The sequence below is a fragment of the Neofelis nebulosa genome, chromosome 17 (genome assembly GCF_028018385.1).
Source record: "Neofelis nebulosa isolate mNeoNeb1 chromosome 17, mNeoNeb1.pri, whole genome shotgun sequence".
In the NCBI taxonomy this organism is placed as follows: Eukaryota; Metazoa; Chordata; class Mammalia; order Carnivora; family Felidae; genus Neofelis; species Neofelis nebulosa.
The window spans coordinates 61,831,820-61,859,737 of NC_080798.1; the positions used below are offsets into that span (position 1 = coordinate 61,831,820).

The 27,918-nt window shown below is 57.4% G+C and overlaps 3 protein-coding genes across 18 annotated transcripts in view; 1 reads left to right on the top strand and 2 right to left on the bottom strand.

Annotated features, from left to right (window-relative positions):
- Positions 1–6: 6 nt before the first annotated feature.
- On the bottom strand, positions 7–11,873 carry VPS9D1 (VPS9 domain containing 1). Of its 10 annotated transcripts, none has more exons than XM_058709594.1 (16): positions 11,762–11,873; positions 9,763–9,838; positions 8,096–8,185; positions 7,835–7,997; positions 6,388–6,499; positions 6,251–6,313; positions 5,861–5,913; positions 5,669–5,756; positions 5,383–5,468; positions 4,526–5,043; positions 3,363–3,492; positions 2,929–3,137; positions 2,548–2,644; positions 1,541–1,663; positions 1,055–1,159; positions 7–820 (listed from the first exon to the last, which is right to left on the bottom strand). In XM_058709594.1, the coding sequence occupies exons 3-16, from the start codon at positions 8,151–8,153 to the stop codon at positions 727–729; spliced, it is 1,899 nt and encodes a 632-aa protein (XP_058565577.1). In that variant the 5' UTR covers positions 8,154–8,185; positions 9,763–9,838; positions 11,762–11,873; the 3' UTR covers positions 7–726. The 10 variants fall into 10 exon arrangements, 8 of the variants coding, with proteins under 8 accessions (XP_058565577.1, XP_058565576.1, XP_058565572.1 ...); XM_058709593.1 differs by having other exon boundaries at positions 8,096–8,188; XM_058709589.1 differs by lacking the exon at positions 11,762–11,873 and adding an exon at positions 11,135–11,354.
- On the top strand, positions 11,384–27,409 carry ZNF276 (zinc finger protein 276). 2 transcript variants are annotated; one of them, XM_058709596.1, is made up of 13 exons: positions 11,389–11,489; positions 11,658–12,170; positions 16,277–16,580; positions 16,923–16,969; positions 17,065–17,511; positions 18,738–18,816; positions 20,054–20,137; positions 23,619–23,729; positions 23,821–23,896; positions 24,163–24,280; positions 24,508–24,615; positions 26,643–26,742; positions 26,823–27,409. In XM_058709596.1, exons 1-13 carry the CDS (start codon positions 11,480–11,482, stop codon positions 27,067–27,069), a joined length of 2,244 nt encoding a protein of 747 aa, XP_058565579.1. In that variant the 5' UTR covers positions 11,389–11,479; the 3' UTR covers positions 27,070–27,409. The 2 variants fall into 2 exon arrangements, with proteins under 2 accessions (XP_058565580.1, XP_058565579.1); XM_058709597.1 differs by lacking the exon at positions 24,508–24,615 and having other exon boundaries at positions 11,384–11,489.
- FANCA (FA complementation group A) overlaps positions 27,358–27,918 on the bottom strand; it is a 61,850-nt gene continuing 61,289 nt past the window's right edge. For 4 of the 6 annotated variants that reach the window (XM_058709579.1, XM_058709578.1, XM_058709577.1 and 1 more), the window contains one exon: positions 27,358–27,845. In XM_058709579.1, coding sequence (XP_058565562.1) covers positions 27,438–27,845 — 408 coding nt within the window. In that variant the 3' untranslated portion in view covers positions 27,358–27,437. The remainder of the gene's footprint in view (positions 27,846–27,918) is intronic. The other 2 variants (XM_058709580.1, XR_009256271.1) reach the window with 2 other exon arrangements.

Here is a 27,918-nt window from a genome sequence, read left to right on the forward strand (position 1 = left end):
CAGAGAGAGACATCAGTGACCTCTTTATTTCTGGCCGTGTCAGTGGCTGCCCGGGGCGTGTAACAGAGCGGGCGCTGCGCTGCAGGCAGGCGCTGACCCTCGGCTTCACGCTGACCCAGAAAGGGATGTGCGGGGCGGGAATCAGCCAGAGGCCCCAGGATGTCCAATGCCTACTGCCGAGGGAGGGCACAGCTCAGAGGCCCCAGACGCGGGTGGGCACCCTGGGGAGGCCTGGGCTACAGAGGAGAGGGGAGTGCTCAATGCCCCGTAAGTAAACAGTATAGCTTCAGACCACCTGGGCTCCAGGCCTTGGAGGCAGGGGATGGGGACGGCTCTCTCCTTGACCCCACCAAGAAACTGGCACCGGAAGCTGGCTGTCACAGGAGATGGGAAGGGAGAGAAAGCAGACCTGCCCTCTGCCAGGCCTACGGCTCCCTCCCTACCCTTGAGTGGCTGGGTCTGTGAGGGTGTACAGGCCCCAGGGGAGTCCACAGCTCTGGTTTCCCTGCACAAAGTCAGGCTGAGGAAAGAGAAGGGCCTGGCTCCCAGGAGCTGATTCAGCTCAGATCTAGCCTCTGAAGAGCACAGGGGCCTCCTCAAGCCCTGGGGCAGACGTCCGGTCAGGGCACGAGTGAGAGCTGCAGAGCCCCGCCACAGCCGGCCTGCTGCCGCCCCCCCACCCAGAGCAGGTGACTTCTGGTGGTCCTCCGCAGGTCCTGTCCTTCTCTACTTGCCCAGGGCACCCCGGGGCAGCAGCTCCACGTAGCTCAGGGCGCTCTGTAGTGACGTCAGGCAGTAACCCTCCTCTCCGATCAGGTACCTGCGTAGAGACAGGCACGGGTAACACCTGTTACCTGCAGGGGATGCAAAGAAGCCCCCAGCACCTTGGATGGGGTGTCTGCCCTCGTGGGGCAGGACCTGGACACTAAGGTCGCACAGGGGTCTGTCATGGAGGCTGGGCTGGAGGACACACGCTGCTCAAGGGACGGACCCCCAGCCTGGGAGCAGGTGCCCAGTGCCCCGTGCTGGCCCGACTCCAGCTGGGGGCTCCTACCCCTCATGGATGAACTCCTCCAGGGCTGCGCATTCTGACACCAGCTGGGGGAGACCGCTTCTCAGCACCACGAAGGACAAGATGGGCAGCAGGTCGTCAGCACCGCTGTTGGGTAGAGGCACGGCTGGCCGGTAGGCTCCGGGGGCCATGATGGCTGCTCAGTCCCCATAACCCTGCAGCCCCCAGCTCAGCCTCTGGACTGGTCCTGGGCTTGCCGGCTGCTCTCCCTGCACCCCTCCTGCCCGCCTGTGTGGGGGAGTTGGGAGTAGACTCAGGTCAGCGGCACCGGCAGCCACTACAAGCGGCAACGCTGTCCCCGAATGGGGACCCTGTGCTGCAGAGCCCATGGCTGGGTCAGCAGAGGCCCCCACAGCGGAGGTATCGGGTAGCCCCAACCTCACAGGCTCGCCCTGCAAGCCTGCCCACACCTGGGGAACAGGCTAATGGAGGGGATGGCCCACGTCCCAGGCAGCCTGCTTACTACACCTGGGATCGGAGCCAGGCGCGGCGATCCTCCGGAAGAGGCATCTAAGGGAGCTGAAAAGGTGCCAAGGGAGGCCCTGCAGGACGCACAACACCCGGGCCCAAGGGGCCCACGGGTGGCAGTCTCTGGGAAGAGCATGAGAGCAGCCTGTGGCTTGAGTGTGACCCCCAGCCAGGAAGGCCTCACACACCATGAGCTCTGGCTTGCGGCCCCGCCTCCACCACCCTGGGCACGACAGTCCTGCAGAAACGCGGACAAACTACAACATGGCCCTCACTGGCTCCTCAGACGCACAGAGGAGACAGCTGACATGGGGCTGTAGCCGGACTCAGAAACGCTGAGTCCTACAACTGTTTTGCCGACAGCTGCTTCTGCAGCAGCCGCGTGGTAAACTGGCGAAGGGGGGCTCCCCCACCCCGACCCAGAAGCTGAGGTCTTGTACCCGGCCCTGGGGTTGGTGGGGTTGCTGGTTCCAGGTGGGTCCAGGTGAGACTGAGACAGGACCAGGCGTCAGAGCCCCAGGTAGAGAAAACGCCTGCCCTGCCTCCGGACGGTGGGGACATAGATGATGCAGGAGCCCCAGGTCTGGGGGCTCAGCACAGGGAGCAAGCTCCTCATGGAGTCTGGAGCTGCCTCCCCAAAGCGTGCAACTGAGGGACTGAGCCCGTGTTCCTGTGACAAACAATGCTAAATTGCACTAGATTAGCCAGGCGGTCCCTGACCCCTAAGTAACCTGCCCAGAGAGGCAGGAATGCATCACCCATGGGGGCTGCAGCCCCAAGCCCTCGGTGGGAATGGACACTCTCCTGGATAAGCCCTGCGAAGCTCACTGTAGCCCCAAGGGTGCTGCGGCCCAGGGGGGCCAGACACCAGGTGGGAAGCTGTGGTCCCGGTGCTCGGGGCAGGATGGGAGGGTTCTCTCTCCCCCCAGGCCTCTGCAGGCAGCCCCTCACTTGCTCACTGCCCCTCCCCCCGCCCCCACCCCGGGCTGTGGGCTTTTGGGACTCACATGGCTGCGGCACCAAGCTGGGGTCTGGCCTCAGACGCAGCCTCCTGGGCCCGGCAGTAACCCTCGGCACAGGCACAGATAACCCGCAGGACCCGCACTGTGGCCCAAAAGCGAGGCTTCAGGAGAGGGCCGAGGGGAGCCAGTCCCAGAACAACCCCCTGGCACCGGCCCCTCCCGGCACGAGTGGAGCTGGCAGAACTGGGAAGCTCCCGCCCGAAGATACTGCTCTCACACCGCTTCCGTCCTGTGAGACACACCCCCATTTTGACAGGAATAAGGTCTGCACTTCAGAGGCACACAGAGACCCCAGGTCACCCTCTGGGAAGGGACCTTATCCGACTACGTTCCCCCTCCTGTCCTCCCAAACTGCAGCCCCCTCACCGATGCACTCCAGCTTCTTCTGGGGGCAGCTCTCCAGAACCAGCAACCCCAGCTCCTGGGCTGCAGCACAGTAGGGGAAGGCACCGGCTCCTGTGGCCTCCAGGCCCCGGGGCAGGAGCTTCGTGGGAACGCCTATGGCCGTTGGGGGCGCGTTCCTGTAGAGCTCCATGCTCCTGCTCAGGGCGGCCTCCCGGAGGCGGTGCACGCTCCTGGGGCAGAGAGAGGCCAGGCTCAGCGGCCCAGGGGGCTCTGCCCCACGGACAGAAGCGGCGCTAGGGAAAGCTCGCAGTGTCCAGAGTCACAGGTTCTTGCAAAGCAGAAACATCTGAGGATGGCCTCAGAGTAAAGCACCAGCTGGAAGCATGGTCAAAAGTGTGCCTCAGGGATCAACGAGCGGGGAAGGCCCCTGTGGGGGCCTGAAACTGGGATCATACCTGTAGAGTGCCAGCAGCAAGGGCCACAGTGGGGAGAAGAAAGGCTCCTCGATGCAGGCCAGGCATCGGTCCTTGGAGGCGGCCGCATTCAGGCCTTCGAAAGCCAGGAGAGTCAGCGAAAGCAGCCTGTCTGCCGGGAGCAGAGCCGGCACAATGGCACTGTGGCGACAGCCAAGCCCTCCGGCCCCAGGCTGGCAGCCCCTGGAGATCATCCCCAGCCAGCCCGGGGTGCCCAAGTGGGCCCCACACCTGCCATCCCCTCTCCCACCCTCCTAGAGCCAGCCGCAGTGTGGGCAGAGCCGCAGGGTCCCGGCTCAGTGGAGAGCGCTCTGCCTGAACCTCCCTCCACTCCCCTCACCCACCCCCCCCCCCCAACTTCTGTGTCCATGGGGCCTGGGGTCAGAGCACTTAGGAGCTCACAGACTCATGCCCAGCTCCCCCGAGGAACTAAGACGACAGGCTGAGAAAAAGCAAAGGACAGCCTCTTTCTGAAGGGGTTGCACCCCAAACTGTGGGAACCTGGAGGAATTTTAGAGGCATATTTAAAGACAAGACCTGAGGCCCCGGGAGATGGGAGGCCCATCCAGGGTCCCTGCTGGAGCTTTGGGCCCTGTCGGGCCTGCCTCACTGACCTCTGGAGAACCCTGAAAGCCTTCCTCCTTGGGAGTCCCCAGCCACCCTAGGCACCCAACCCTTAGAGAATCCACACTCTATTCTCAAAAATGGAAAAGGCTGCAGGGACGAGCCCGTTGTCACCACCGCCAGGCTGCACACACCCAATGGTCCTTGGTTCGGAATCACCAGAGCCCAGCCCTGTGGGCCAGCCAGGACCACCTGGCAGCCAGAGGCTCTGAGAGCAGGCCCTTCCTCAAGCAGGAGGCTGGAACGAAGCAGCCCGGTGAGAAGACAACCGGGGACTGGGGAGACCTCGGCCAGCCGGCCCAGCTGCTCTCACAGCGGGGTGCATTCCTGTCTGCTCCGCCAGGATTTGCCCCAGAGAAGGGCAGACGCAGAGGGCTCTGCAGATCTGGATGGCCTCCGCCATCCAGAGGAAGGCCTGTCCTTCCCGGGGCCTGTCCTGGGCCTGTGGAAAGCTTTGTGCTGCGTGTGTCGGAGCAGCCCCCTCCCCCGCACGCCCGTCCTGCGGGCACGCCGGCCCTCACCGATGGCGTTGTGTATGTCCTTGACGGTACTCTTCAGCTGCTCGGACAACGGCTCCGTCTTCACCCCCGAGGCCTGGGGCTCAGGCGGCCTCCCACGCCCCCGGCCCCACCCCTCAGAAGCGGCCAAGAAGTGTTCGAGGTCTTCGAAGGAGCTGTGTCTGCTCTGCACGCCCGGCGGGGTGTGTGCCAGCGGGGAGGCAGGCCCGGCGGGGCCGCCGTCCGCCCCTCCCTCGGGGGGGCCGGCGTGCGGCGGGGGCGTGGGGGGGCTGCCGTGGGTGCCGTCCGGGGGCCGAGGGGCGGGGCCCGGCTCCGCGGGGGAGAGCACGCAGTAGAGGCTCTGCGAGGGCCGGAGCCGCCGGCTCCCGGGAGCCCGCAGCCCGTCGGCGTCTGGGGACAAGGCGCAGCAGCCGGGGGCGGAAGCGGCGCCCGCGGCGCCCCTGCTCACGACGGGGTACAGCGCCCGGTACACCGCACACTGGAGCTTCTTCAGGAGCTGCGAGATGGGGTGGTCGGGAACGCTGCGCAGAGGAAGAGGCGCGGGGCTGTGGCGCGGGGCCCGGCCCCGCTGGACGGGTTTTGGCGGAGCAACCCTTGAATTGTTTCCTCGGGAGCGAATGTGGCAGATAAAGTCTGACCCGAGCCCCCCCCCCCCGCCCCCGGCAGGTAAAAGACCAGCAGGGTGGCTGGATGGGGGGCGTCTGCAAGCCCAGCCCCGCCGAGGGGGCCTGAGCGTGGCGCGTTCGGCCACCCCCGCCCGCCTCCTTCACCCCTTCCCTTTCTGATCTTTTTGGCCGCTGTCAGGGCCAACCAGGGGGCCGGGGGGGGGGGGGGGTGGGGGGGGGGGGAGGCCCTGGTACCTGAGCAGGTGGGAGACCAGGCTGGTCACCAGCGACAGGTCCCCCGGGCTCTTCTTGAGCTGGGCTCTCCAGTGCTTCGGCCAGTCCTGCAGGGCAGGAGTCTCTGGAGGGCACAGCGGGGTCCCCACAACCTTCCCTGCCAAGGCCGCACCCCAGGCCAGCACCACACTGTCCGTGTCCTCCCTGGGGCGTAGGGAAGGCCCACGCCAACAGGCCTCAGGACCCCCCCCCCCCCCAATAGCAACCTGTGACAACCCCACCCCTGTGCCCAGTGGCGGGGACTCACGTGGTCTTGCTCGTACTCGAGGATGGCGGCATAGAGGGCCCGCTGCTCCCGCTCCTCCGGGGTCAGGGCCACCTGACTGCAGAACCTCCTGGGGAGGAAGACAGGGGCTGGGGGCCTCCGAGCTGGGTGGGCAGGGGAGGGAGCCCCCAGCAGCCCACTCAGCAGCCCCGAGACCTGTGGGAGGAGACGCACCTGTCGGCTGCCTCCTGGAGCCGCAGCCGCCGCTCCTCCCTCTTCCTCTGCAGCTGTGCCAGCAGGGTCAAGGCTGTGTCTGTCCTGAGGACCCCCATCGGGAGGTGAGGCCGGGTGGGGCGGGGCGGGGCAGCGGGGCCTGAGGGCGGGTGCTCACTCAGGGAAGGGAGCAAGCCCTAGCTGACCTGAAGGATGGGGAGGAGCCCGTGGGTGCTGAGAGGAACAGAACGCCCGCCCGCCCGTGTGAAGGCCAGGAAGGCAGGAGCCGCCCCTCCAGGGCAGTCTCTCTGAGGCTGGAAGAGTTCTGTTCCACACTCCGACCCTGGCACCTTCACTTCCCCCCTCCCCGCCTCCTTCAGCCAGGACACCAGGGAAGGGCAGAAAGGATACGGTCTCCTCCCGGGCTTTGGCGATCACAAGGTTCTCCATCACCTGCCGCTGCAGGGACAGGGTCTAGGAAGGGAAGGAGAAAATAAAGCCTGTTCCTCTTCCACCGGCAACCCAGACCCTCCCTGGGACCCGCTTACCAGGGAGGTCTTCTGCAGGGCCTGGCTGGGGTCCAGACGGGCCATCCGGGCCTCGTAGGCGGCCTTCAGCTTCTGGTTCTGCAGAGAGGCTTCCTGCAGGGGCGTCAGCTCCCTGCAGACAGAGACGAGCTGCTGTGCTGTCCAGGCCCCAGGAAGCCCTGGAGTGCCCCCCTGACTGCGCTCTGAGACCGGAAGAAGGCGGTGATGGGGGCAGGCAGGAAATGGGAAGGAGGGAGGAGGTGCAGGGTGGGCTGGAGACCTCTGTCCTGCTGCAACCTGGGCCTGCAGTCGCCAGGCCTCCTGTGTTTTCAAGAAAAGCGGCACACTGCGCTTTCCGCATCCACACGTTGGGCAACAACACGGAACTTTTTAGGGGCATCATGTGAGCCAAACAGCTAGATAACTTTGCCACCCGTGGGAGAGAGAACCAAAGCCTGCTTATTAGAAATAGGTGCCGAGGGCCAACCTCCATGCCTCCACCCAAACTGCTGGTGTCACATGTCTTCATGCTTCTGTGGTAGGAGAGGGTAAGCTGTGAGGATGCCAACTGGCAAGGGAAAATGTGTCCCGGGGTGGGAGTCCCGTGGGGAGTCCCGCCCCGCGATGGCACATGCAGAAATGAGGTAGCAGTGGCCCCCAAGGCCTGGCAGCAGCAGCAGCGCCAGGAGGAGCCAGCCTTGTTTATCCTCCTGGGGGTTCTTCTGTCTGTGTCTAAGTGAGTTTTATCAGTTCCAGAAGCTTATATACTGTTATCTCTTCAAATAATGCCTCTCTTCCTCTTTCTTTCTTCTCTTTTTCTGGAACTCCAATAATCTTGTGTCAGATCTCCTAGCTCTGTCTCAGATTTCGTCTTCTTTCCTCCCCCTATGAGAGCCATTCTGGATATCTTTTGATCTTTCAACCAATTCGCTCATTCTTTCTTCAACTACATCTACTCTGTTGGTACAATATTGACCACGTGTGTCTGTGTGCGTGTGTGTGTGTTCACTGGAGAATATAATTTGTTATTATTTCCAATTCGTTTTTGAAAACAATTTTGGTATTATATTTTCTGTTTCCTTTCAACGTGGTTCTTTATTTGCTGGGTTATACTCTCTGGCCTTTTGTTCCCTGCAGCTATTTTCAAATTTGCTTTTCACTTTCGTCACTGAGGACAACATGACTGTGTTGTGATGTGTGTCTGGTAACTTCCCCTGAACACTTGGAAGTCTGTGTCTGCTATTACTCTGTAAATTTCTGGTTTCTTTTTGTGCTTGGTTAGCTCTCACTGTGCATCATTTGTGCATGCCGAAGATGCTTTTGTCCAAAGGGGATCTGCATCTGTTTTTGCCAAGTGCAAGGGTATTTCCATTCCGGGACCCACTTTAACTGAATTCGTTGTGGTTAGCTCACTTTGCCTGGACTTCAAACCCCGGCCCGGCCCACCTTCCGTTTTGCCCCAGCTTACTTCTTAGAACTTTGTGACTCTACCACTTGAAGCTTCTGGAAGATCTCGGGCGGCAGAAAGGGAGAGAGTTTCCCCCCTTCATCTGAGTACACCCGGCGATGTCGGCTGGTCGGTGAGGGGACAGGAGCAGCCGTGGGCATGGCTGGCTTCAGGTGCGTTTTCCCTGCAACACACACATGAGCAAGGGTCAGCATGGAATCCGACGTTCCAGAGAGGCAGACTTTGGGGGAGATGCCCCAGGAAAACTTGCTAGAGACCCACCGAGCTTGGCAGCCGTTGACTGGGCCCTCTCCAGACACTGCTCGGCCAGCCTCAGCATCTTCGAGGTGTCCGGGGCCACAGTTTCCCCACCTTCTGGGGATAAAGAGAAAAGAGAGCTGGTCACCCTCACCTTTATTATTAAACCGATTCTTGCCGAGACAAAAACGAGGACAAATTCACCCCCTCCTCATCTCTCCCTCCCAGGTCGCCACCCCCTCCTCATCTCTGACCTCTAGGCGACCCCATCTCCTCATTTCTGATCACCTGCTCTGGGCTTACCTCCTGACGCTATGTGGGCGCTGAGCTTGGCCAGCCCAGCTGCTGACTGTCCTGTCATCTCAGCTGGACCATCAGAGCCCTCTCTCTCCCTAACCCGGCCTTTGCTCACCAGGGCCTTTACTTTACTCACAGCCCCTCCTCAGGGTGGGCCTTGCAGTGGATGAGGACCATTTCAAGGGCAACTTTATTGCCTATCTCCTGCCCTCTGGCTGTGCTTGACCTCACCCCTGGCACATCCCTGGGGCTTCTGTCCTGCATTCCCTCTTCTGGGGACCACTCATGTCGGCAGGTGCATGCTGTAGGAGCTGCCACTCAAAACTCTTCCCTGGACCCCACCAGCCTTAGTTTCTGAGCCACTTACTGCCCCCTTTAGAGCCAGCCCCTCAGCACACTCCATTTTAGCCACCTGACTCCCACTGAGACCACCCTCTCTCATGCCCTCCCGTCAAGCCCTTCTCTGAGGCCTCCCCAACCTCTCCAGGCATCTCTCTTCCAGAACATCCCCCTGGGCGTACTACTGTGTCTTCCCCCCAGTCCCCAACCTTAGGAGTGCCCAGAGCTCTGCTAAGCTCACTGGCTCTCTGGGGCAGCTCTGACTCTGGTGACTCCGACCTCTCCCTAACCACTGTGCTCCTGTATCGTCAGGGTGCTCAGTGCCTCAAACAGAAGGTGCTCACGATGGAGCTCTATATTGTGCCCACACAAGTCTGCTCCCGCCCATCCCCACAGCACCTCCTGTACCTCACTGTTGGCCTCCAGTGGCTCACTGTTCCCTCCAGGGGCTCACTGTCTCCACCCCCTGCCCCACCAACCAGCGGCTCACCCAGCAAATCTGTGAGGTCCACCTTGAAATTGAAAGCACGACCCCAGGCCCTTCACTCCTTCCATCCCCAAGTGGTCCCACCACTGCTGTCCTCACTGTGGGAGCCTCCTGGAGGCTCTGCCTCCATGCTGGCCTCTCCCACAAAGCCTCTACGAGCTTCCTTACACCGGAACAACACAGCTCCACGCAAGGCTATGCCTGCCCCCACTGAACCTCCTCTTCCTTGTACTCAGCCCCCACTCTCATCTCAGAGTCTTTACACATCCCTCTGCTGGGGGCGTTGCCCCCGGGCCCTGATTTTTACGCAGCTCACTCCTTCCTGGGCTGGGGCTCAGTGTCCAATCTCTGGTTATCCCCATCCCGTTTACATCCTCTTACAACACCCATCCCCGCCTGCTCCCACAACACACTATGACAGCTCATGCTTGCTGACTGCTCACCAGTTCACTTTCTGCTAATGACCAATGGGTAGGACACAGGAGAACCCCAGGCTTAAGACCGACCAAGAGCTAAGCAGTCCATAATTTGTTCAGCGTGGGAGAAGCAGTGAGGCTGAGATCTGTACCTTTGGTGGTCTCCACTTCTTCCAACAGCACCTGGGAGATATAGTGGATGCTCCTCAGGTATTCCGTATATGCCTCCTGTGCCCAGGGAAGAGAAATGGCAGGGGTCAGGCCAGTAGTGGCCAACAATTCCGTCATGCCTGTTTATGCCCTTGTGGGAAACATAGAAACAGTGGTGCTTGCTGATCTCCTGAGATTCACCTGAGGCACCTAACCCGAGGTAGTTAGCTGGTAATTCCTCCGGGTCTAATCAGTAATGTTCTGCACTGTATCTGTACCGATAGTATCCCTCTTCTCTAGACTCGAAGGGAAAACATGCCCAGCTGGGCACCCATCCCTCCTCTCACTGCCTTTCTCTCCAGCACGGGAAGAAAAGAGATTCTCTTTCAGTGGGCCAGGCGAAGTAGTTGACAGCAGTTGCTGTCATTTGTCACTCTGTGCAATGAGTTTCCTTCCCGTGCAACTCAGGGCCTATTTATTCAGTGGCTTAAAAGAATAAAAAATCCTCAGAGGTAAATGAGGGAGTGCTGTTGCTGATCTTGAAATCACTTTCTGGCTTAGCTTCTGGGAAATCCCCTTCCCGAATCCCTGAATAAGTATTCCGCGGGCACACAGCAATCTGCAACACTAGAATACTGCCAGTTTCAAGGGTGTGACCAGGTTCAGGGCACGGGCATTTGGAAGCACCACATGATGTTTTGCTGCATCCCAGTTCTCAAATTAACTATCTTTAAATCTACACCTCAGGATAAAATGGATTCCAGATAGGATTTTTGACTTGTGGGGGCACCTGCTGTCCTAGAAAACTGACTTGGGGAAAGCAGCAGATTGAGGGACCCGGATGCTTTTCCTGGACATAGGCAGCTTCCTCTCCTCCTTGGACAGTCCAGTGTGGCTCAGCCTGCTTTTCCACTTGGCTGCCACCTTTCGGAATAACACACCCACCCATTCTCAGTAACAAGCCATACTACCCTGCGCAGACGCATCACGAATGAGCCCTTTCAGGGTTCCGTCCCTTTGGGGAATCTGATTAAATCTACAGTGTCTTCCCAGAAAAATACACATTACACATGGGATTTCTTGCCAGATATATTTTGGAGGGCTGCTTCAACCCTCTTGAATCCCCTTTACAGATAAAACCTTGGCTCTGATTCCTACTCTGCGACGACGGGAAAACACGGCGGGAGAGGACTGGGAGCTGTCCAAGGTCACAGGCAGACACCCGAGCCCAGCGCCCCGGGAAACGCCGGAGGGGTCCTGGACGGCACCCACCCCAGGGCCCCGCCCTCGCTCACGCCCACCGGGCAGGCTGCAGGTAGGGGGTGCCTGGAACCGCCGCAGCGACCGCCCCCGCCTCGTTTTGGGTCGCCTCACCCGGGGCCGGTTGCCGGTATCCAGCTCGATGGCCCCGTTGGCCAGCTTCATGGCACACTGCAGCGGCTTCACCGCGCCGTCCCCGGCCGCAGCGGCCATGGCGCCGGGCAGGGGAGGCTGTGGCTGCGGCGGCGGCGGCGGCGGCGGCGGCGGCTGAGGGCGGGACAGGCGGCCCAGAGCCCGGAACGCAGCCTGCGCGGGAGCCGGCACCGCCCGAGCCCTGGACCGCAGGAAGGGGCGGGGCCGGCGCGGCAGCACTTCCGGCGGCCCCAGCCCCAGCACACCTCCCCCAGAGCTCCCGTTGCTGAAGGGGCGGCGGCGGTCTTAAGTAGCCTCGCGAAGTAGATGCGAGCGCGTAAGTGCAACAGTCGGCACCCACATCCCACGTTTGTGACATGCCAAACGTCTGGGCCTTGCCGCGTCGCCCCTCGCTGCCTTCACTGCGCCCCTGCCCCCCTCTCCCCCTCTCCTCGCCCTTCCCTTCGCGCCCCGCCCACCCCTTCTTGCTCCGCCCCGTTTCCAGGGAGCCGAACGGGGCCCAACGGCGCCGAACGGCGGAGTCGAGCGGAAACGAGCGAGCGCAGTCCAGCTGAACTGACGCGAGGCTCTGGGCCGAGCGGGACGTACCCCGGCCTAGCGGCCCAACCAACAGAGCGGGGCCGAGCTGAGCCGAGTGGAGCCGAGCTGGGTCGAATAGGGTCGAGTGGAGCCGAGCGGGGCCGAGCCGAGCCGAGCCGAGCCGAGCCGTGCCCAGCGGGACTTAGCGGGGCGGAGCGCCGGGCCCGGGCTGTAGCCGCGGCCGCCGCCATGAAGCGGGACCGGCTCGGTCGCTTCCTGTCTCCTGGGACGGCGGGGCAGCGCGGGGGCTCCGGCGGCGGCGGCGGCGGCGGCGCCTGTGGCAGCGGCCGGACCCGTGGCCGCCCGGCCCGCAGCGGGCCGAGCGTGGACGAGGCTGCGGCCCTGGTGGCGGCTCGGCTGGGCTGGGGCCTGGCGCGGGCCCGCGGGGACACGGGCGAGGACGGCGCCGACGAGGCAGGTGGGTCCGGCCGGGCGCACGGGGGCGGGTCGCGGGTGGGCGGGCGGAGCCGGGGGTCCCCGGGACCGCGGCGTCTCCCCGGGGACCACGTCCCCCCGGGCGTCTTCTCCCCCTCGGCGTCCCTGGGCCCCTCTGCCGACGAGGCCTCCCCACGGGGAAGGGGTGAGAGCGGCCTCTGCCTGGCGTCCGGGGTGACGTTTCGCAAGGCCGCTGACCCTTCCGTGCCCACTCTCGGCTTATTAAGTAATTATTGCTTAAGTTTTGCAGTCCGACCGGCCAGAGTCAGTCCTGGTTTTGCCGTGTGCTCTGTAGCCTTGAGGTAGATGCTTAACGTCTCTGAGCCTGTTTCGTCTTCCTTAAACCAGAACTGAGTGGATAAAGTGCGAGAGGCCCTCGCCTGGCAGGTGGTATCTGCGAGAACGTGCACATTGCTTTCGTGTGATGGATTGCGTCCTCTCGCGGAATCCCCCTGGGGGTGGGGGTGGGGGTGGCTTCGTCTACACTCGCTGACAGGCTCAGGGGGTAGATCCCGGAGGAGGCTTCTTCAGGGCTGGTCTCCGGAGCAGGGTTTGAGGAGGAAGAAAGTTTCTAGCTTCTTTTTTGAAGCTCTGTAGCTGTGAAGGCATTTGGTAAAAAAGTTTTGTGTATATATTTTTAAGTTTATTTGTTTATTTTGTGAGAGAGAGCGAGAGGGCACAAGCAGGGGAGGAGCAGAGAGGACGAGAGACAGAATCCCACGCAGACTTCACATCTTCGGCACAGAGCCTGTTTCGGGGTTCGAACTCAGGAACCCTGAGGTTATGCCCTGAGCAGGGCTCAAGAGTGCGACGTTTAACCGACGGAGCCGCCCAGGTGCCCTGTGTCTTTTCTTGGTTTTAATTAATTTATTTTTTGAGACAGACAGAGACAGAGCACCGGTTGGGGAGGGGCAGAGAGGAGGAGACATAATTCGAAGCAGGTTCCAGGCTCCGAGCTGCCAGCACAGAGCCCCATGTGGGGCTCAAACCCACGAACTGAGAGATCATGACCTGAGCGCCCCAGGCGCCCAACAGCGCAGTATCATTAACTGTATTCACCCTGCTGTATGATATGCATCGCCAAGATTGACTTATTTTAGAACTGGAAATTTGTACCTTTTTTTTTTTTTTTTTTTTTTTTTTAATGTTTATCTTAGGGAGAGAGAGAGACAGATTGAGCAAGCAGGGTAGGGGCAGAGAGAGGGGGAGACACCGAATCCGAAGCAGGCTCCAGGCCCCAAGCTGTCAGCACAGAGCCCGATGCGGGGCTCGAACCCACGGACCGCGAGATCGTGACCCGAGCCGAAGTCGGATGCTTACCCGACTGAGCCGCTCGGGCGCCCTGGAAATTTGTACCTTTTGACCATTTTCCTCCATCGTCTGCATCCCATCCCGCACCCTCCCCATCACCCACCTCAGGCTATCACCAGTCTGCTCTCTGTGAGTTTGGGTTTTTTTGGTGTTTTTTTAGGATTACACCTATAAGTGAAATTGTATGGTATCTTTTCCTGTGTGACTTCTTTCACTTAACATAGTACCTTCAGGGTCCATCCATGTTGTCCCAAGTGGCAGGATTTTCTTCTTTCTTATGGCTGAGTAACATTCCATTGTGTGTGTGTGTGTGTGTGTGTGTGTGTGTGTGTGTGTGTGTATACACACACACCTGCTTTTTTAAATCTGTTTCTCAGTCAGTGGACACTTAGATTGTTCCTGCACCTTGGCTGTTGTAAATAATGCTGCTGTGAAAACGGGAGCGCACCTACCTTTTTGAGCTCGTGTTTTCATTTCCTTTGGATAAATACCCAGAGGTGGGATTGTGGGTTCAAATGGTGGTTTTATTAATTTTTTTGAGGAACTTCCATACCGTTTTCCATAGAGGGTGCACCAGCTTATGTTCCCACCAGCAGTGCCTGAAGGTTGCCTTTTCTCCACATCCCCACGACACTCGTCCTTTCTTGTCTTTTTGGTAACAGCCATCCTGAGAGGCGTGAAGTGACAGCTCATTGTGGTTTTGGTTTGCATCTGCCTGACGAGCAGTGGTGCTGAGCGCTCGGCCGCACACCTGTGCTCGTCCGCGTGCTGGTTGGCCGGCTGTATGTGTGTCTTCTCTGCAAGAATGACTGTACGTCTGCTGCCTCGTTTTTAATTGGATTGTGTTTTTGCTTTGGAGCTGTGTCAGTTCTTTTTGTTTTAGATATTAGTTCCTTAGATACGATAGGCAGATATTTTCTCAGGTTTCAGTATTTCTCAGGTTTCCCTATTTTCAGTAGGTTGTCTTTTCATCTTGTTGATGGTTTTCTTTGCAGTGCAGAAGCTTTCTAGTTTGATGTAGTCCCACTTGTTTATTTTTTTTTGCTTTCATTGACTTTGTTTTCGGTGTCAAATCCAAAAAATGATCCCCAAGACCGATGAGGAGTTTACTGCCTGTGTTTTCTTCTGGGAGTTTTACGGTTTTCGGTCTCACATTTAGGTCTTTAATCCATTTTGAGTTTATTTTTGTTTGTGGTTTAAGTAATGGGGATCAAGTTTCATTCTTTTGCATGTGCGTGTCTAGTTTTCACAACACCCGTTTTTTAGAGAGAATGTCATTTCCCCATTATATATTCTTGATTCCTTTGTTGTAAATTAATTGACCACACATACGTATGAGTTTATTTCTGGGCTGTCTTTTGTGTTCCGTCAACCTGTGTGTCTTTTTTTTTTTTATGCTCGTTCTCTACTGTTTTGATTACTGTGGTTTTGTAATATAGTTTGAAATCAAGAATTATGATGCTTCCAGCTTTGTTCTTTTTCCTCAAGATTACTTTGACAATTTGGCATCTTTTGTGGTTTCATATAAATTTTAAGATTGTTGTGTTTCTGGGAAACCGTCACTGGAATTTTGATCAAGATTGCATTGAATGTGCAGACGGCTTTGGGTAGCGTGAACATTTTAGCAGTATTAATTCTCCTAATCCACAAGCACGGAATACTCATTTATTCACGTCTTCACTGTTTTTCATCAGTGTCTTACACTTTTCAGCATAAGGTTTTTCACCTCCTTGGTTAAATTCATTCCTAGGTATTTTATTCCTTTTGATGCAGTTGTAAATGAGACTTTTCTTAATTTGTTTTTCTGATAGTTCATTATTGATTTTGTATCCTGCAACTTCATCGAATTTGTTTATTCTCAGAATCTTTTGGTGACATCTTTAGGGTTTTCCGTATATAATTCCATATTATCTACAAACAGAGACAGTTTTTTTTTTTCCTTTTTTACTTATTTGGATATTTCTTATTTTTCTTGGTTCATTGCTCTGGCTAGGACTTCTGACACTGTGTTGAATAAAAATGGTGAGAGTGAGCACCCTTATCTTGTTCCTCATCTGAGAGGAGAGCTCTCACCTGTGAGTATGATGTTACCCGTGGCCTTGTTATCAGTGGCCTTTATTATGTTGAGGTACATTCTCCCTATACCCAGTTCAGAATTTTAATCATGAATGGGCATTGCATTTTGTCAGACACTTTTTCTGCATCTATTGAGATGCTCATGATTTTAATCCTTCATTTTGTTACTTTGTCACGTGGGTTGATACGTGGATGTCCGACCATCCTTGCGCCCCTGGAATAAGTCCCACTGGATCATGTCATGTGAGCCTTTTAAAGTATTGTTGCGTTTGGTTGGCTAATGTTTTGCTGAGGATTTTTGCAGCCGTATTCATCAGGGATCTTGGCTTGTAATTTTCTCTTCTTGGGGTGTCTTTGTCTGGTTTTGTTATTAGAGTAATTGTGGCCTTGTTCTAGACGCACTTAGAATTATCTGGAAGGTGTTCCGGACCAGAAGACCCTCCATTGACTGTATCTCCCAGAAGGCTGTATGTTCAGCTGGGAGCCCAGAGCCCAGAGCCCTGCCTTTGGCTCAGACGTGGGCTTGTGTTTCTGGGATGCGTCTGGGGAAGCGCCGTGGGGGGTTCTTCCCCCTCAAGGACTGGGAGGATCCTGGGCCTCACCTCCCCAGGCCACGTTGCTGTCTTCCGAGGAGCACGTGTCTTCCAGTGCTCTGTGCAGCCAGCCGCCCTGCCTGACTCAGTGTCTTCTGTGCTTGCCCAGGAACAGGCCGGGCTCTTGCCATGGGGCACTGTCGCCTCTGCCACGGGAAGTTCTCCTCACGGAGTCTCCGCAGCATTTCTGGCAGGGCACCTGGGGAGAGCGCAGACAGACCACCCCCAGGGGAGCGTGTTTTCATCAGGGACTTCCAGCACCTGCTGGGGGTGGCTGTCCACCAGGACCCAGCTCTGTCTCAGTTTGTCTGCAAGAACTGCCACGCCCAGTTCTACCAGTGCCACGGCCTCCTCAAGTCCTTCCTGCAGAGAGTCAACGTCTCCCCGGCGGGCCACCGGAAGACTTGCACAAAGTAGGCATCCCCTCCTCCTTTCATTTGGTGGGCATTCAGGGGCCAGGCACCCTGTGTGCTGGGGCTGGTCTAGGCACAGTGAGTGCCGGGGAACCTCTGCAGCGGGGAGCCGGTCCTGCTTAGGGCAGCAGACACGGGTAACCACCAGCGTGGCTGGTGTGAGGGAGACGGACAGACGTGCTTGGGGGAGGTAGGGCTACAGAGGGCCATGGGTGTAAGGACACAGCCTCTGGAAGTAGAAGGTCAGACTGCATGTGGGAGAGGCGGCCCGTGACAGGAGTCTGGTGAACATGCATCTTGTTCACGGCCAGCCCCGCTCACGGCCATGCTGATGCTTTACAGGGTCGGTGCCCCGCCCCCGCCAGGGGCAGAGGAGGGAGCGTGTCTGGGTGAGTGTGCCCTCCGCGTGTGGTCTGTGGGTTAGGCTCGAGGTGGGCTGGGTGCTGACCGGCCATGGGTGTGGCGTCTCTGTGCCTTTCTTCAGTGGACCTGATCACTTCGAGCCCCCAGGGCCTGCGTGACTTGGTGGCCTGGGTGCACGGACACGCAGCCAGCTGCGGGGCCCTGCCTAGCCTCCAGAGGACACTGTCCTCCGAGTACTGCGGTGTTATCCAAGCCGTGTGGGGCTGTGACCAAGGCCACGACTATACCATGGATGCCGACTCCAGCTGCGGGGCTCTTTTGCTGGACAGTGCGCTGGCAGTCAAATGGACATGGGACAAGGAGATGGCCCCGTGGCTCACCCAGCATCGGGGGTCCAACCCTACTGGGGCTGCCCCTCAGAGCTCCCAGGGCAGAGCGACCACAACTCCAGCCGAGACGGAGAGCCTGCCCGGCGCGGACGCGGCCCCGCCTCCTTCAGATGTCAACCCTGTAGGGCCTGGCCTGTGCCCCCCACCTCAGCCAAGCTTTCCCCCAAGTGGGGCCCCAGGTAGGAGCTCCTCTGGGCTACTGGATCAGGATTCCTCATCTGGAGGCAGGCAGGCCCGCAGTGGGGGGCGGGTGTCTGTATTGTTATGGGCAGCGGTCATGGTGTTGCATGCGGAGGCCCCAGGGGGGAAGTGATGAGGAGCCGACCTGAGGGACAGGGGGAGGGCCCGGGGACCCTCTTCCAGCAGTTTTTGTAAAGGCGTGCTCATCTGCCGTCTGGTCTTCCTCTCTAAGCCTGCTCGGGGCCAGGGGACCAAAGGAGGGAGAAGAAGGGGGTCCTTGTTGTGGGACGTGGGGGAGGACGGCAGCTGGGACCTCTGAGGCTCTTTCGGGCCAGCTGCGGGTCATTCCCTGGGTCTCCGCCGGCGTCCTGGTGACATCCCGGTGGGACTTGCGTAGATGGGCTCCTCTGCCAAGTGGCCAAGAGGGAACACAGGTCCATTGTGTGGGACCCGGTCCCACGGTGCTGTGGTGTGGGGGCAGCTGCTCACGGACTTTGCGTTCAGGTGGCGGAGTTGGCTCCCCCTCCCGCTTCCCTCAGCCTCTGTTTGTGCAGTCGCCTACGTTGAGCGCTGGGCTGCTCCTGTGGTCCAGCTCTTGGTGGCACTTTAAAACGCAGCTGCCCAGATGGTTGAGAGAGAGAGAGAGAGAGAGAGAGAGGAAGAGAGAGAAAGAGAGAGAGAGAGAGAGAGAGGAGATAATCTTAAGCAGGCTGCACGCTCAGTGCTCAGCCCAACTCAGGGCTCCATCCCATGACCCTGGGATCATGACGTGAGCTGAAATCAGGAGTCGGACTTTCAACTGACTGAGCCACCCAGGCGCCCCAGAACTGCTTGGCCTTTTAAACTGCGTGCATGCAGTACGATATTAATGGTTTGATATTAATGTTTCTTTAATGTTTTGGGACACCCACAAAGTGTGAGTCGTCCCTGCCTGACACAGCTGGATCCGAACCTCTGGGAAGGGCTGGGCTTGCTGACGTGAACCGTTGGCTCGGGCTTCTGATGCCTGGTGCTGTCCATGCCTGTGCTAGACATGGGGGTGGCCTGTTGGGCTGTGCAGGGACCCTCTGAGGGGCGGAACTGGGAGGCGGGTGGGATTTAAGCCTGGAGGACCCCAGGCTCCCCACAGGGAAGGCTCTGTTGTCCGATGGGCACACGCCTCCTTGCTGGGGAGCACTGCCTGCACTGTGTGTTGGTAATGGGAGCCTTGTTCTTTGTTTCTCAGGGCGGTTGGGTGAGAAGCAGGTTCCGTCTTCAACCTCGGATGATCGGGTAAAAGACGAGTTCAGTGACCTTTCTGAGGGGTGAGAGAAGAGTGGGTTTAAATAGCCTAACATTCCTCCTTGGAAAATCAAACTCCGCCAACCTGTGTGCTCTCTGCCTGTGTCCGGGCCGGGGCCCTCTCCCTCTCTCAGTTGGAAGGAGAGGAATGGCCGAGGGTGCTTCCAGGCTTCTTGTTCCTGACGGGGGCCTCCTAGACCTGACGTATCTAGAAGGGGAGCACGACCAGGGTGGTGTGGAAGTTAGAGCCCTACGGTTGCCCCTTCGCTGCTGCTGCCTTGTCTCCTTCAAGGCGGTGGTTTTGTGCCAGCCAAAGACGTTACTAAAATGGGAAGTTGGTCTCTGGCCTTTTGTCATGACGGGATCGTGACTTGGGGCAGAGGCTCTGTAAGGAGGACGAGCCACTGTTGGGGACTGTTCGCTGCTGGGACCGCCTCCTGCTTGTCAGCTGAGAACCACTCATGGTGGCTGCCACACACTGGCTGGCCTTCACCCCCTTTCCACACTGCCACGTAATCTGTGGCTGGAACGCAGGTGCACCCTCGTCCAAACAGGGAGAAGGACAGCACGATTTGTGGCACGACTCCCGTGGGGTGTCTGTCGATGGTGAACAAGATGCTGGAAGAACCCAAGTGGGTTTGCTAGAAACACCCCCGGGACCAGGAGTGGTCGCAGGCTGTCCTAGAGGCCGCCAGCCAGCCTCGAGTCTCGTGCAGATGAGTGGTGGCCTGTGGGGGAAGGCCGTGCCCTACCAGGCTTCGTTCCGTCTGCTGCCCTGCAGAGACTGCGCAGTTACTCACAGTCGAGGGTAAAGGTCATGGATATGCAGATATTTTTCTTCTGGCCTTTGTGACTTTGCAAGGTGGCCAGCTGACATCTGACCTGTCAGCTGGATAGGTGCTCCCAGTTAGGGGGAGTAGGTGCCTCATAATCTAAACGTCCACTTCTGGAGAAGCCCACCTCCTTGAGGTCTTCCTGTGCTGCCTGGGGCCCCAGAGAGAGACTCTACAAGTTCAGGGTCCTGGTGTGAAGGGAGTGTGGCTTCTGGGGGATTGTCGGCTTGCGGGACTTCAGTGACCCTGGCCTGCCCTTTCTTTTAGGAGATGTGATCAGAGATTTGGGGATTTTAGGTTTCTGCAGACCTTTTCAGGAGAGCTAAAACACGGAGTATGGAGATTTGGTGGTGTTTGCAGACAGGAAGTGTCACTGGAGCTGTCACGCACCCCAGGCCTTTGCTGAAGGTGCTCTCTTCTTCCCTAGAGACATCCTGAGTGAAGATGAAAATGACAAGAAGCAAAGTACCCAGTCGTCAGATGAATCCTTTGAACCTTACCCAGAAAAGAAGTAAGGAGGACAGTCCTGCCGCGTGTCCTTGGGGTCTGGGAGGGGCATCACTGGGAGCCTAGAAACCTACGTCTGCCTGGTAGGGTCACCGGGTGGGAGCAGTGGGGGCAGGGGATGGAGGCTCATCCTTCCCGGCCTGCCCTCGCTCAGCACGTTTTCTGCTGCTCTTTGGCCTGACCCCCTTAGCCCGTTGAGTGTGGCTTCTGGGGGGTGGGGGAGGCTTTCCTCGTTCAGTGCTAGGACCCGGTCTCAGTGGCACGTGACAGTGGCAGGAGGCCCGTGGCTGTGACTCAGCCTCATTCGGGGAGCTCCTGCCTTCCTCTCTGCCAGCCCTAACCCTCGGTCACACCACACTAGTGTCTCCCGTCGGCCACGGATTTCCTGCAGTAACCTCCACCCTGCAGTTCTTTCTGCTTCTGTGCCAAGCAAGGCCCTCAGAGGCTCGGGCCCCAGCCCTGCAGTTGCTCTCAGATCTGCCTCTGGCACTGATTTCTGTGCCACCTCCTTGGAGAGTTGCTTCTGTGGCCTTGTCTTGACCTTCCCTTTTCCGAGATGTGTGTTTTCTCTCTGGATGTAGCATCCTGGTAGGGAAGACTGATGTTTACTTGGGCCACTTTTCTCCCAACCTCATGCCCAGGATCACCCAGAACTTTTGCCTGCGCATAATTGCTGCCCCACCTGAGCGTTAGGAGCATTTCACAGTAGAATAAAAACACGAGAGTGCAACAGTATCACCCAGGAGGATGCAGCCCAGAAACAGAAGCCAGCCTGACTTTCCTTCTCCTTTGGGCTCTGACGTGGCTGTGGAAAGAGAAACCGAAGCCAGGCTCTGCAGGAGGTGGGGCCAGCTGGAGTGGGCTGACCACAGCTCCGAGCCAGCACACTCAGGCCTGATGGCCACGTTGTCCCTTAGGTACTACAGTGTGAGTCACAACTGGAAACCTGGGACAGGGCCTCTGAGCCTCCCTGGTGCACAGGACTTTGTTTCAGCAGACATACCTGTCTGGGTCCATAGCTGGGGCAGATAAGAAGGGACTTAGGATGTGTTAATTAGGGCCCCGCGGCTCCGGTGAGAAGTGAGAGTCAGGAGCCTGAGTGACCGAGGGGGAGGAAAGGGAGAGCAAGGAGCAGGGTCCTCAAGTGTCTCCAAGGACTTCAGCCCATACCCGTTAAGGATGCACTTGTGAACCCACGGGCTCTCTGAAGCCGCCTGCTCTCAACAGACGTGTGATCTAGCGTGGGAGGGAAATGGTGACTCCCTGGTCAGTGTGTGGCTCTGACAGGGTGCCTGAGCCGCACAAAAGAGGGTGGAGGCCAATGAGGAGGGGACGCACAGCAAAGCCTCAAAGAACGGTTGTTAGACAAGGAGAAGAGGAGAAGCCTGTAAGGTCATCAGAGAGTTTCTTTTTGTTTATTTAAAAAAAATTTTTTTTTTTTTTCAACGTTTTATTTATTTTGGGACAGAGAAAGCCAGAGCATGAACGGGGGAGGGGCAGAAAGAGAGGGAGACACAGAATCGGAAACAGGCTCCAGGCTCCGAGCCATCAGCCCAGAGCCTGACGCGGGGCTCGAACTCACGGACCGCGAGATCGTGACCTGGCTGAAGTCGGACGTTTAACCGACTGCGCCATCCAGGCGCCCCTATTTAAAAAATTCTTAACGTTTATTCATCTTTGAGAGTGAGAGACAGAGCATGAGCGGGAGAGGGGCAGAGAGAGAGGGGGACACAGAATCCCAAGCAGGCTCCAGGCTCCGAGCTGTCAGCACAGAGCCCGACGCGGGGCCTGAACCCACAAACCACAGGATCATGACCTGAGCCAGTCGGAGCACTTAGCTGAGCCACCCAGGTGCCCCTGTATTGCTTTGTCTTTGATGTCACATTTAAGAAACTGTTGTCACATCAAAGGTAGCGTTTTCTTCTCAGAGTTTGAGCGTTTTAGCTCTTATGTGTAGGTCTTTGGTCCATTAGGTCATGTATGTTGGAAAGGAAGGGCCCACCTGCATTCTTTGGCCTGTGGACATCCAGTTTTCCTAGCACCGTATGTTGAAGAGACTGTCCTTTCCCCATTGAGTGGTCTTGGCACCCTTGTCAAAAATCAGTTCGTTTTTCTTGTGATGGTCTATACTTGGTCTCTCAGTTCTGTTCAGTTAGTCTTTATGTCTGTTTTTCCGTGCCAGAACCACGCGGTTTTGATTACTGTAGCTTTGTAATCTTGGAATTAGGGAGTTTGAGTCCTCCCGCTTTGTTTTTCAGGACTACTAAGCTATTCCGTATCCCTTAAAATTCCGTGTGAAACAGAATAGCTTTTTCTGTGTCTGCAAAAAACACCACTGGGTCTTGATCGGGATCAAGTCTGTAGATTGCTTGGGAAGTAATGCCATCCTAACAATATTAAATCCTGCAGTCCAGAAACACGGGATGTTTTTGCACTTAGGTCTTAATTTCCTTCAGCAGTGTGTTGCGGTTTTTAGCATACAGGCTTTCACCTTCTTGGCTAAGTTTGTCCCTCAGTACAGTATTTTCTTCTTTTTGATGCCGTGGCAAATGTGTTATTTAAAAACTTCCCATTTTGTTCACTGTTAATGTGTAGAGGTAGAACGAGTTTTTGTGTGTTGATTTTGTGCCCTGCCACTTTGCTGAATTTGTTTATTTTTGCGTGTGTGGCTTCTTCAGGGTTTTCTACATACAAGATCATATCGTTTGTGCATAGGGGTAATCTTTTAATAGCAGTGGCGAACACGGGCACCTTTACTTGGTCCTGAGGGCAAGGCTTTGAATCTTCCACCGTTGAGGATGACGTTAGCTCTACACTTGCCATATAACGCCCTTCAAGTTCCCCGTTGTTCTCGACAGTTTTCCTTAAATGCCAGGATCGAACAAGGGGGAAGAAAAAGTGTGCACGTCCCTTTAAATCTTCACTAGACCCCACAGGGGATTAGTTGCTGGGCCTGAACTGGTCCCTCAGGGACCTGCCAGACTGACTGGGAGGTCCTCACTGCCCGCTCATAGCTCTGTCCCCAAGACCACACTGCTCCCCCTCTGAGCCCCCGCCTGGTTCCTGGAGCTGTGCGCCTCCCAGCGGGTTCCAGAGTGTTGGTTCTGATGTTTTTCTAGCCTAGTGGTCGTTTTGATGGGGGGACTGACCCCTAAAGCTTCTCCACTTCACTGTTTAGCATGACGCCTCCAAATAAGGTTTGGTTCTGACGTTTCAGGAGTGAAGTTTGTCCTGAAAACCCCCTCATGTAGCTAGCGTGGTCCCCGTCCCCACACCTCAGCTTCCTGAGGTGGCAGCACGGAGTCTGGGACTTTGCTGGGGGTTGTTCCCGCCCTGGCGCCCAGGGGTCAGTCTGAAGGCCACCAGTGAGCACGGAGACGCAAGCAGGTTGCCGTGGGAGCCTGGCAGGAGCCCCACCTCTCCCGTTTGAGGAGGGAGAAGCGTCTCGGAGTCTGATGATGTCTCTTTTTCTTTTCCCCTCACAGGGTCTCTGGTAAAAAGAGCGAAAGCAAAGAAGCCAAGAAGGCTGAAGAACCAAAAATGCGCAAGAAACCGGGCCCCAAGCCGGGCTGGAAGAACAAGCTTCGCTGTGAGAGGTGAGGGCCTGGGGTGGGGGGTAAGGGGGCGGGGGGGGGGGGGGGAGGTCGCCTGTCGAGGCGGCAACTCCACGTGTGCCGTGCTCTGCAGGGAGGAGCTGCCCACCATCTACAAGTGCCCTTACCAGGGCTGCACGGCCGTGTACCGCGGGGCCGACGGCATGAAGGTGAGGAGGGGCGGCGCCCTGGGCGCGGGGCGGCCTTTGTAGCTGACCCGGAGGACCGGACGTCTGCGTGGAGCCCGGTGTAGACTTGTAGCCGAGGGCTCACGCGGGTCGGGGCCCAGGGGAGCCCTCCGCTCTTGGGAAAAGCACCCGCCTCTCGTCGCGTGAGGAGTGGTTGCATCTCTTCCTCTGAGGGGGCCGCGCAGGACCCGTGGGAGGGGGTGACCGTCCCGGCCGGGGCGCTCGGGGCCCTGCTGTCGCCCCTGCAGAAGCACATAAAGGAGCACCACGAGGAGGTCCGGGAGAGGCCGTGCCCCCACCCCGGCTGTAACAAGGTGTTCATGATCGATCGCTACCTGCAGCGCCACGTGAAGCTGATCCACACAGGTACGGGCCCTGCTCTGGCACACCCTCACCTCTGCCGGCCCGTGAGCCGGCCGCCCTTCCCAGAGGCCTGGGGCCGTGTCTGGCCGCCTCGTGGGTCGGGCAGAAGCGGCTGGAACCGGCAGTGAGGAAACCCCAGTGCCTTTTCTGCACGTGACGACCCCGGGCTCCTGCGCGTCCGTCACGGTTTGATTCCCCTCCAGTTTTAACGACGTGACCCACGCCCCCAGGTCTTAGAAAACCCAGAGCTACACGTGTGCCGGATTCTGACCACTGCTGCTCCTCACAGAGCCGCTCTCCTGAGTTGGCAGCACCCCCTTTAAAAGACGGACACCTGGGTCAGTCGGGCACCCAATCCTCGATTTCAGCTTGGGGTGATCCCTGTGTCGCGAAGCTTGCTTGGGCTTCTCTCCCCCTCTGCCTCCTCATGCTCTTGCTTGCTCTCAAAAATAAACAAGTCTAGGGGCGCCTGGGTGGCGCAGTCGGTTAAGCGTCCGACTTCAGCCAGGTCACGATCTCGCGGTCCGTGAGTTCGAGCCCCGCGTCAGGCTCTGGGCTGATGGCTCGGAGCCTGGAGCCTGTTTCCGATTCTGTGTCTCCCTCTCTCTGTGCCCCTCCCCCGTTCATGCTCTGTCTCTCTCTGTCCCAAAAATAAATAAAAAACGTTGAAAAAAAAAATTAAAAAAAAAAAAAAATAAACAAGTCTATTAAGGAAGAAAAGGAAGATTGATGCACTGAATCTGTATTTAAAAAAAAAATTTTTTTTTTTTAACGTTTATTTATTTTTGAGACAGAGCATGAACAGGGGAGGGTCAGAGAGAGGGAGACACAGAATCTGAAACAGGCTCCAGGCTCTGAGCTGTCAGCACAGAGCCTGACTTGGGGCTTGAACTCACTGACCGCGAGATCATGACCTGAGCCGAAGTCGGCTGCTTAACCCACTGAGCCACCCAGGCGCCCCCTGAATCTGTATTTATCCCTAAACTGTAATTGTACACATAACTTAACAGTAGGGGCACCTGACCCGGGCGTCTCAGTCGGTTGAGTGTCTGACTCCATTTTGGCTCAGGCCATGACCTCCTGGTTCATGGGATCAAGCCCTGCATCAGACTCTGAGCTAACAGCATGAAGCCTGCTTGGGCTTCTCTCTCTCCCTCTCTCAAAAGTAAGGAAATTATTCTTAATGTTTATTTTTGAGAGAGGGTGAGGGAGCATGATCAGGGGAGGGTCAGAGAGAGAGCGAGAGACAGAATCTGAAGCAGGCTCCAGGCTCTGGGCTGTCAGCAGAGCCCAACATGGGGCTCGAACCCACGAACCATGAGATCACAACCTGAGCCGAAGTTGGATGCTTAACCGACTGAGCCACCCAGGTGCCCCAGAACTTAAAAAAAAAAATTTACGGTAGGAAGTCATTCTGGTTTACTTTTTTCACTGAGCCCATTTTATGGTTGGGTCGTATTTGTTGGTTTCACAGTGAACCATTTTCCTGTGTTTTTTGTTCTAAGCCTTGTTGGACATTCCCTTAAATTGGGTCTTCAGGCTGCTGGTCTCAGTCGAGACCCCAGTGATCACAACCATTAGCAGTTTTCCTGAAACACCCAAGAGGAGAGCCTGAGCTGTAAAGGTGGATCGTACCTAGCACAGGACAAGCCCGTGTGGGAAGCTGTGTCAGGTGCTTGTAGATGACTGAGCAGGTGTGATTGGAAATGGCAGTGAGGCAGAAGCTCGTGGCCACCACCCCAGGTGCATGTCCAGGAGGAGAAGGGACTGTTCAGTTTTTGTCCAAGAGCCTAAGAAACTGGTCTCCAAAGTAGACATCCCCTTCCCCACCAAGGGCCCAGTATGGTTTGTAGAGTTCGTAGAGTGGCAGTCGTCTGTGAAGCTTTATAGACTGGGCTTCCTCGAGGAACTTCTCAGCGGATCTAGTCTCTCTTGAGGAAAACAGGCTTCAGATGGACCCATCTGATGAAGAGGAAGTCCCAGCGAGAGGACGTTTTCAAGCAATTTGGAGGGCTCTATTATTAATAAGAAACTTTGTATTAGAAATGTTTTTCATTGGGGCGCCTGGGTGGCCCAGTCGATTAGGCATCTGACGATTTCCCCTCGGGTCATGGTCTCATGGTTCAGGAGTTGGAGCCCCGTGTCGGGCTCTGCGCAGACACTGTGTGGAGCCTGCTTGGGATTCTCTCTCCCCTCTCTCAGATTTGAAAAACTTTTAATCTCTGAATAAAATTAGATTTGCACAGGCCCCTTGCTTGGGCCTTGAGTGTAAGGAAAACACCACATTGGGCCACCAGGCTCCCGGGGAGGGCTGGGCATTTTTGTGCCTGCGTTCATGCCATCTCTGGTCCTCTCTGGTCCCCAGAGGTGCGGAACTATATCTGTGATGAGTGTGGCCAGACCTTCAAGCAGCGGAAACACCTTCTCGTCCACCAGATGCGCCACTCAGGAGCCAAGCCTCTGCAGTAAGTGTGGGGATGGGCACACCTCCGCATGGCCATACTTCTGGCACCCACGCCCTTGCTCACCTGGCCCTGTCCCCCAGGTGTGAAGTCTGTGGGTTCCAGTGCCGGCAGCGGGCATCCTTGAAGTACCACATGACTAAACACAAGGCTGAGACCGAGCTGGATTTTGCCTGTGACCAGTGTGGCCGGCGGTTCGAGAAGGCCCACAACCTCAATGTGCACATGTCCATGGTCCACCCTCTGACGCAGACCCAGGACAAGGCCCTGCCCCTGGAGCCACCGTGCGGGACTACGGAGGGCCAGGCTGTGAAGCCTGAGCCCACCTGAACTCAGGCGGGTAAATGGGGTTTAGACGGTTTCAATAGTTCTTTGAGACCTGATGGCACAGCTTCGCCCGCTGCCCTGGAGCCCCCATGCCGTGTCCCCTCACCTGTGTGTCAGGAGGGCACTGGACAGCAGTACGGTGAAGGGGGGCTCACCGTGCAACTCCCGTAGCCTTTCCAGCGTCCGCTCTGGGACCAGCATTTACCCACGAAACTGACCTTGGGGCCAGATGGATTTTAAATCATTGATTCCTATTCCCCACTAAAGCAATCAAGGAGATTTGTAATCCACTTTCTAGTGCAAGAGCTCCGTGTTATGCTCGTAATAAATTATTTACAAAGGAGCCGGGCTGTGCGCCGCGCAGGGTCCAGTCAGAAGAGCCGGGGCTCCCGGTAGAGGTCAGCATCCGGCCCGGCCTGCTGTCTGCTCAGGAGGGCGGCCCTCACGTCTGGGTCATAGTCCGCACTGGTGGCCAGCAGCTGCAAGAAACCGACTGTGCTCAGCCGAGTGCAGCCCCCAGACACCCGGGGCCTGGGGACAGGGAAGCTGGCAACCACAGCCTGGCAGGTAAGTGGCCACAGTGCAAGTGCCACACCCCCGGGTTGTCCTCTTAATGGAAGTGCTGTATCTACAGCACTCTCGTTTGCTCTTCGACACACACACCAGAGTGAGTGTCTGCGTGTTACCTTGGCCACTCTTGAGAAGCTCTCTTTGGGGCATCTGGGTATTGACCGCAGCAGAAAACGACGAGCTACTGTTATCAAGCCGACAGGGTCACCCTGAAGAGAGGACAGGTAAAGCCACAGGTCAGGGGATCCCGTGATGAGTCAGGATGCCCCCATCTGCTCACCG

Excerpts from the sequence above, each read along its gene's own strand:
- ZNF276 (XM_058709596.1), top strand. Across the intron at positions 16,581-16,922 it reads CACCGGAAGACTTGCACAAA|GGTCGGTGCCCCGCCCCCGC; the intron begins GTAGGCATCCCC and ends GATGCTTTACAG. Across the intron at positions 18,817-20,053 it reads TTCAGTGACCTTTCTGAGGG|AGACATCCTGAGTGAAGATG; the intron begins GTGAGAGAAGAG and ends CTTCTTCCCTAG.
- VPS9D1 (XM_058709587.1), bottom strand. The coding sequence starts at position 11,233 with ATGGCCGCTGCGGCCGGGGACGGCGCGGTGAAGCCGCTGCAGTGTGCC. Across the intron at positions 9,839-11,134 it reads ATACCGGCAACCGGCCCCGG|GAGGCATATACGGAATACCT; the intron begins GTGAGGCGACCC and ends CCCTGGGCACAG. Across the intron at positions 8,189-9,762 it reads AGAAGTGGAGACCACCAAAG|AAGGTGGGGAAACTGTGGCC; the intron begins GTACAGATCTCA and ends CTTTATCCCCAG.